The sequence below is a fragment of the Setaria viridis genome, chromosome 6, assembly GCF_005286985.2.
Source record: "Setaria viridis chromosome 6, Setaria_viridis_v4.0, whole genome shotgun sequence".
In the NCBI taxonomy this organism is placed as follows: domain Eukaryota; kingdom Viridiplantae; phylum Streptophyta; class Magnoliopsida; order Poales; family Poaceae; genus Setaria; species Setaria viridis.
In genome coordinates, this window is record NC_048268.2 from 16,819,720 (window position 1) to 16,828,057 (window position 8,338).

The 8,338-nt window shown below is 40.2% G+C and overlaps 1 protein-coding gene across 1 annotated transcript; it reads left to right on the forward strand.

The window, feature by feature from the left end:
• The first annotated feature begins 272 nt into the window (after window positions 1-272).
• LOC117861610 (aberrant root formation protein 4) lies at window positions 273-6,694 on the forward strand. Its single transcript, XM_034745184.2, has 14 exons — window positions 273-448; window positions 552-749; window positions 854-1,000; window positions 1,577-1,649; window positions 1,918-2,096; window positions 2,211-2,270; window positions 2,530-2,683; window positions 2,788-2,847; window positions 2,937-3,205; window positions 3,279-3,350; window positions 3,930-4,007; window positions 4,267-4,464; window positions 5,237-5,288; window positions 6,349-6,694. Exons 1-14 carry the CDS (start codon window positions 338-340, stop codon window positions 6,561-6,563), a joined length of 1,866 nt encoding a protein of 621 aa, XP_034601075.1. The 5' UTR covers window positions 273-337; the 3' UTR covers window positions 6,564-6,694.
• The last annotated feature ends 1,644 nt before the right edge of the window (window positions 6,695-8,338 follow it).

An 8,338-nucleotide genomic window follows, 5' to 3' on the forward strand; every position in this document is an offset into this window, starting at 1 on the left:
CGACGGAGCCCGTCGATGCTCTGCGCTGTAGTTTGGGGAGAAAGGCGTAGAAGAAGAGTCGTCGTATCGCTGGAGTTTCTGTTAGGACCTCAGCGCTTGGGTTTCAAACGAAACAACCTTAGGGCCTCAAGTGCGCGCACTTTGATAGTGGGCCGCGACATTCCCCTCTATGGGCCGAGAGAGTCATGCATCGAAATGGATCTAGGCACAGCGCAAGTAAACAAAAGGCCCACCGGTGCACCCACGAGGATAATAAGGCCCACTGTTTGCTGAGGTCAGTTTTATCGACCCTCGCACGCCCACACCACAGTACCACACCGAGGCAGACAGCAGCTCCATGGCCGCCGGCGATCCCTCCGCCGCCGCCACCAGCGACGCTCTCGCCACTGTCTCCTCCGCAGCTTCGTACCCCGACCGCCTCCGCGAAGCACTCGCCGAACTCTCCCAGGTAACCCTCCATCTTACTACACATAACACATCGATCTCGCGAATCATATGCTATTTCCCCCAAACCCTTCTAAACCCTCCCCCCATCTACGCCTCCGCCGCAGGCATGCGACTCCGGCATCTCCGATGCTTCCGAAGCCGCCTCTTTCACCATCTCCGACATTCTTGACGCCGCCGCCGCCGGTATGAGTGCCGAGGCCGATGACGGAAGCGACGACGACGACGACACGGCGGCGGCCAGTGTCTATGAGGAGCTGCTCCGCGAGGTGCACGAGTTCCTCTGTCGCTCGTCATCGAACCAGGTCGGCACGCTTTCCTCTTGAAGTGGTGTACCGTGTTGTGATTTTTTGGTTGGAGAACGATTGGTGGTTGGCATGATGATTTCATTGCTTTGTTGTGACAATAGATGGCCATTGACGCACTCTCGCTTGTTCTTCCCATACCCGTGGCGAAGCTGGGGGCTCAAACGGTATGCTGGGACATTGCCGCCGCTATCCTTAAGTTCCTCGTGACGAATTGCAGTCCGAGGGACTTGCTCTCCATCCTCTGCGAGGTTGGTTACGCTTTGATTTGTGTATGTTAAGTTCTGGCTGTTGGTTGTCAAAACTGCCGTGTTGCAATGCTGATAGAAAATTCCTCCACACTTGGAAGCACAGCTTGAATAGCTTGCAATTTGTGAGTACATTTGCTGCTACAAAATATCTCCACCCTTAGATTGCGGTTTATGGGGTGGGCGGATAAGGATGCTTGAACGTGTAATGTTAAATGTGGGATAGCAATAATGTATGAACGTGGCTCCTTTCTCATCCAGATGTAATTCTATATGCGCATTCACTGACAAAGGCTTATGACTGATGCCCATTTGGGCTCTAAGATGCTTGATATGATTTTTTCCAATCAAATAGATCTGGATGGATTAGTCTTCAATATTTAAAATAATGTTTCCTTTGCCCGGACTTGCGTAGTGCAAGTGGTATAGCATTAGCATTGATACATTCTTAGGAAGTATATAAGCATTTGTAGCATTGAAATTAGGGTCTTGTGTTTTTTTCATCTCTCTATAGCTGATAGTCAGCTCCTTTATTTATCTGATATCTTTTTCTTAACCTATCATATTTGGTTAATATAGGCATTAGATGCGCCAATGGAGCTACCAAATTGCTCATCCAGCTTCGTTCTTCTACTCAATGCACTTACTGAAGGTATGTGCGCTATTGTCTTGTGAATGCTTCTACAGTCATTTTGTCATTTCCATGGTCAATATTTGTTGATTATTGTGCTTGTGGATAGCTGGGTCCTGCCTGGAACTCATGCTTAATATCCACCTAACTTTGTTCCACAAAAGAGTTGGAGCATTTGATCTCATAATATTGGCCTGTATATACACTCTGATATATGTTGCTCACCTGCTGTCTTAAATATTAATATCTGTGTTATCCAATGTGCACCAACTAATTGTTCATTGGCCAGTGCTTACTTTAATTCAGAGGCGACATATCGAGCAAGTAAAAGTGGTACTTCCTGCTGTCCTTAAAGTTATGAGTGCTACTGTATCTGAATGTGATGAGGAACATGGAAAGGCTGCTGTTGATCTCTTCAATGCAGCACATGGAATTGGCAATGCCATTCAAGAAATGTGCAAACAAATGGTCTGTTGATTCAAGTAACTTTTACGAGCTGTTGAACCTTGAAACTTATTTAACTGTTTTGTTTATCACTTTCTGTTCTGATGGATTCTGCATTATTGTTTTGTATACTGAAAGGTCAACAAGAACAAAGAAGACCTCTGTGCAATTCTTGGCTTATACTCACTTCAGAGTATAGTGAGTACATAATTGAAGTTCTTCACTAGATGATACTCCCTCTGTCCCAAATTGTAAGTCATTTTGTCTTTTCTAGATACATGGTACACCATGTATCTAGACATAGCGTATATCTAGGTGCATAGCCAAAGCTATGAATCTAGAAAAGTCAAAACAAACAATTTGGAACGGAGGGAGTACCCTTTTTTTACAATTTACTTTCTTTTCTTTTCCTTAATATGCTCTGTAATGGTGCAACGCATGCCTCTCTTATTTGCAGGCTCTTGTATCACGAAGCAGACAGCAGGATATTCTCTCTGCTTGCGGTTCAGTTGTTCTTCAGCATTTCAGATTTCTTAAATCTAGTGGGTTCACCTATCTCGGTCTACTAACTGGTAGTGATGCCTCAACAGCCACTGATAAGCTTTCCAAAGGTGTCTAACTCATCCAACTAATTTCCAGTTTTCTTTTCTGTTCAATCATCTGCGTTTAGTTTGCTTAATTCTCTACTGATGCATTAATTTGCAAAGTGATGTAGAGGAAGATGCTGATTTTTTGGAGTGTTTTTCCTTTGCTATGGATGGTGCTGCGCTTACAGGTGTGATGATAGTTACTAGCACAACAATTTCTTTTGACCATGTGTATTGTTCATATGCTCCTCGGCTACATGTTTCACCTGTTTTACAGTTGTGTGGACATATATGTTTGATGATATGTCAAAGTATGCTGGAGAAGAGTTGGAATTAGCACTGAAGGAAGTTCAGAGCAACCATATGAAGAAATGGGAATCAATTAACATGCTTAAATCTGTCCTATCCTCAATTAGCTACCCATGGATAATCAAATCCCACAGTATAAACTTATTGCTCAGTCTAGCTGGTGAAAATCATGTTGAAGAAACTGATAATCATGTAGATTTCACCTCTTATGCTCCTCGTATTTTTGCAACACTCAAGGTATCATTCTGACATTTCTAAAAATGTGGTAATTTTTTAATCTACTGTATAAACATTTCAAGGACATTGGTAGGCCATTGAAAGCGTCATGATGGCTGCTCCTGAGGCATTGATGCGTAAAAAAGCATTTGCTGCTTTGAAAAAGGCAAGTACCCTGTATTCCTTTATTCTATACGTGGAGATTTTTCTTTTAGTTTGCTCCTCAATTTTGGTCATATTTTTGTAACAAGTGCGGATAGTATAAGGGGGTGTTTGGATACTACGTGCTAAACTTTAGCAGTGTCACATCGGATGTTCGGATGCTAATTAGAAGGACTAAACATGAGCTAATTACAAAACTAAATCCACAGATGGAGTCTAATTCGCGAGATGAATCTATTAAGCCTAATTAATCCATCATTAGCAAATGGTTACTGTAGCACCACATTGTCAAATCATGGACTAATTAGGCTTAATAGATTCGTCTCTCGAATTAGACTCTATTTGTGCAATTAGTTTTGTAATTAGACTATATTTAATACTCCTAATTAGTATTCAAACATCCGATGTGACAGGTGCTAAAGTTTAGCACGGTGTTCCCAAACACCCCCTAAAGCTATGATTGGGACATAAAAAATCATATGGATGTAGCTTGATTTTGAATGTTATCTATACGTTCTATTTACTGTGGCATTGCCTAGTTTCCTTTTTTATATATATTTGCCCTTAACACTAATTTTCTCAGGTTATTTCAATGGTGCCCTCATCTCAGAGATTTGACATCTTACAAGCTCTTGTAAACAATAGCATGTCGCCATCCTTGGTAAGGACACTATTTATGTCCTCTGACACTAAGTTGAAGTGTTACATTCTTTATGTTTTGTAACTCCATCTTATTGATGCCATAATCTAGGAAGACAAAAAAAATTATAAGAATATCGTGGACCTTACTTAATCATTGACGTTAATCTTAATATTTTCTGATGGACAATGTGCTAGGAATGACAGAAACACTACTGTTGAAAATTTTAGCTTCTTTTTTAACTTCATCAATAAAATTCTGACTTCTGCTTCCTGTTCAGACTGCGATTCTCCTAGATATAGTGAGGGAAGAAGTTTCAAGAGAAAGTTGTCAAGCGAACAATGATCGTGTTGAATCTGATGGATTTCAAGATCATGGGGAATCGCCACCTTGGACTTCTCATGTGCTTGAGTTACTCGAGCTGATTTTGAGGCCTCCACAAGGTGGCCCTCCTTGCCTTCCTGATCACTGTGAACAGGTACGTTTCCTTTTAAGAAAATCCCTTCGACTGGGGAAGTAATCATTTCCTCTCTTAATGTAAAAGGATAGGATCTGATCCAACTCATCCAAACAAACCCTTAAACTTCTACGCAGATACAATTAGTTTCGCTCTTTGATTGCTTGTGCTTCAGTAGTTGCGGGTTTAAATCAGCAATTTTGCTTAGTTTCTTGATTGCACAAACTAAAATAGTTATGGAGCTTTTACCTTAAATTTCTCTGCTACTGTGCATATGCTTCACTTATTCTACTTCCTTCATAATGCATTAGGATGTATGCTGCAATATTTTACCTAGTGCACAAAATCCATGTTACTGAGCTAAAATATGCTATTTGAGAGCTGCAAGGACCAGATTGAAAGGTCCATAGTAGACAAGAAGGCAAGCATGCAAAGCTGCTGCCAGTTCATTTTGTCCTGAATTAAGTCGTGCCACACTGTTGGTTGTGCAGTTTTAGTAGTTATATATTTGTGAAAGAAATATGACACTTACTTGGTAATTTGCTGCTGCTTATCTTCGTAGTTGCCTTGTTTCCTTGCATGTGTTCAAGCAAGGTGGTATTCTGGTGCTATATGCTGGCCACTTTTTGGTTACTGGGGCGCGGGCTCAGTGGTTTATATTTAGAGCGCTCTGTTCTTGTAAATTTATACCTGTCTGCACTACTAATTGTGTTTTCAGTTTTGACAGCAAGGTGCGGTTTATGCCTAGAAAATAATCTGCTATGATATTTCACATTTTCCTTTTTGTATGCAGGTAATATCAGCTCTGAACTTGCTCAGATTTATTCTGATAATAGATTCAAGAGGTAACATCCAAAAGCATAATGATAAAACAATCTATCTTCAAATACTGATAAATTTGTCACAACCATGATTTGACCTTTGTTGTTTCAAAAGTCATGCTATGCCTATATTGCATCCACTACATTTCAGCTCATGCAGCAACTATCATTTCTTTATTGGAAAATGTCCAAATTACTACCCTCAAGTATAGCCAAAGTCTGGATAACCCCCTAAAGTATTATTTGGTTCAATATACCCCTAAACTATGCTATTTAGTTCAATTTACCCCTTAACACAATTTGTCTTTTTTGTTTCTCCACACACAAGTTGAATTTCAATTTGAAATTTTGCAGGGTGGTAGTGAACACCACATATATCAAAAAAATGTAGTATGAATTTTCATCATTATTTTTTGTATAATTTTGTGTCCTAAGAATTAATTTATTATTAAATATCATACCCTATCAAAATAATGATAAAAAATTCATGATGAATTTTTCTAACATGTGTTCTGATGTCTGCTATTATCTCCCAAAATTTTAACTTAAAACTCTGCTTCAGATTTTTCCAGGTTTTTTTATGTCAATGTAAATTTCTTATTTTGTGATTCTCAATTCTGGTTTTGTTTTCAACATGCCAAGTTCAGCAAATGCTGTGAACTTTAGCTTGCCAGGTTACTTGCCAAGTTGTGGCCAATTAACGAAATCATTGCATCATGCAAGTTCGTAATTTTTGCATACCAGATGTCCAAACCAACAGCTTGGTCCAAGTGTCCAACATAGGTTCCTTCCTAATTTTTGTTCTTGCACATACTTGTCCTATATCCACATTCGTGTCTGAAAGGTGGTAACAAACATATTTTGTGGCCACATACAGTACGAGTACGGGTCCCAAATAGGGTGTGCAATCAATTATAAACCTTTGAAGTTTTTCCATTGTGCTAAACTCACATAATGAAAGGATGTTGTTTTGACTTTGGAGATACCTGATAAGTGGATTGAAGTTTACATGCGGCAGAGTGAATCATGGAATATTTATGAATTGTGTGTTTGATCATCTTTTTTTTCTTCCTATTTTTGTCAGGACCAAGATCAGGAAAATTGTTCCAGAAAGAGACTTTGCACAAGGTGCACTCGGAGTGGCTGATCCCATTAAGACCAATTGTCACAGGGATTCAGTCAGAAAACGAAAAGGATGATAGTGAGATTGCAAATCAGATCGTGTGCTCAGTAAATCCTGTTCAACTGGTGTTGTACCGCTGCATTGAGTTGGTGGAGGAAAAGATGAAAAGTTTCTAATGTTTTCGGTTTCCACTCTTTCCTTACAGTACCAACCGCAGTATTGAGTAGGTGGTGAGGATGAAAAGATCTTGAGGGTTCAAACTCCATCATTTGTCTTGTGGTCTCAGTGCTTTTCAGGCCCTTTGCTAGCATGGTTTTCCTTGAAAATTTATTTAATATGCGTTTGGCAGAGCTCCCAGAGTTCTGCCAAACAGTTTTTTTAGAGAGAAGTGATCTTTTGTTGCTTCTGTGAAATGATTCTCTGAAATGAACTAAGAAGCTAGGAGTTGAAAAAAATAGTTTATCCTAATTCTGTGAAGTGATTTTTCATCCTGATTTTAAAAGTTTATGCTAAATAATCAAAGAGAATCACTTAATCACAGTATTACTCTCCTATTGAGAATTAGAATTGGATAAAGCTCTATCAAACAGACCCTAGGCTCTAGTTCTAGTATGTACGCACGAATATGTTATTATGGTCTATCCACGTGAAGCTCCATGCACTCGTGCTATACAGCAATCATGTGCTTCGTCTAGGGTTGCTGTAGGATTGCAACATGTTGTAGGCCATGATGAGCAGACACGGCATACCTCGTTAAAGGATTTGCATATTTGTTTAAAATCTAAGTCTATGCGCTGATGTAAAGCAAAGCTAACACTCGATGCATTAAAGTATAAAAAAAAACGTGTGCAAGATCCACCCATCATGTTCTCATTCTAGATAAGCATATATGGCAGGCTCGCTACACCCACGGGTAAGAACTGACTTTCGATATGCCCCCTTTTAATCTCAGTTTAATGTAGGTCCAAGAGAAAAGGGGTGTGCGGCGCTTTACTCCCGGTTGGTATTTGCAATCGAAACTAAAGGCGTCCTTTTATCGTGGCTCAAAAATCAGCCAAAAAGGGGTCCCCCACAGGTGGCTAAAGCCCTCGGACCCTTTTTATCCCAGTTTGTAATACCAACCGGGATAAAGGGGGGTTTTTAATCCTGGTTGGTGTTTCAAATCAGGATAAAAGAATCCCTCCACGAGTGGCTAAAAAAGAACTATATCTCTCAAAAATTTTTATCTCGATTTGTAATACCAACCGCGATAAAAGGGGGTCTTTTATCCCGGTTGGTATTACAAACTGGGATAAAAGGATCCCCAAGATTTAGTACAAAATGATTGCATCTCCTATATAGTTAGATGTGGTGTGTAGGTGGGATAGGAAGCTACGCGCGAGGCTTGAGGTTGTGAGTTTGAATCCCACGGACCGTGCACGCGCATATTTCGCGTGACTTGTGACTTGCGCGTGAAGGAGACCCCCTGAGGATTTAATTTTTTTTTGCTTTTTTTTTGCAAAATCATTTATCCTGATTGGTATTACTAACCGGGATAAAAAGGAGGCATGTCTTGCGCCTGGCGTGGCAGCCCCTTCATTCCCGGTTCGTATTACCAACCGGGACTAAAGGAAGTCTTTTTGTCCCGGTTTAGGGACCTGGAACAAAAGTTAGCCCCTTTTGTCTCGATTGCGTTATTTCGGATTGGATTTTGGGAGATTTTCACCCTACCAACCGGGACTAATACGAGTTTTCTACCGGTAGTGACCGCGCCACGCCAGTACAATAGAGCACATGAGATGACGTGATACTGTTCGGTGTACGCATCCACCTGCTTACAATTATGCCCAAAAAATTTTATTTTTTGTTGTGAATAATTAAAAATGTGAAGCAAAGGATCTTACATGTTAGTAATAATGATGTTATACTCATGTACAGTACTAACACATAGGAAAAGACATAAAATGATGAT

What these genes read in the sequence shown, in the direction of transcription:
- LOC117861610 (XM_034745184.2), top strand. Translation starts at nt 338, where the DNA reads ATGGCCGCCGGCGATCCCTCCGCCGCCGCCACCAGCGACGCTCTCGCC. An exon ending in CACTCGCCGAACTCTCCCAG is followed by an intron (nt 449 to 551) that starts GTAACCCTCCAT and finishes CCTCCGCCGCAG; the next exon opens with GCATGCGACTCCGGCATCTC. An exon ending in AAGAAATGTGCAAACAAATG is followed by an intron (nt 2,097 to 2,210) that starts GTCTGTTGATTC and finishes GTATACTGAAAG; the next exon opens with GTCAACAAGAACAAAGAAGA.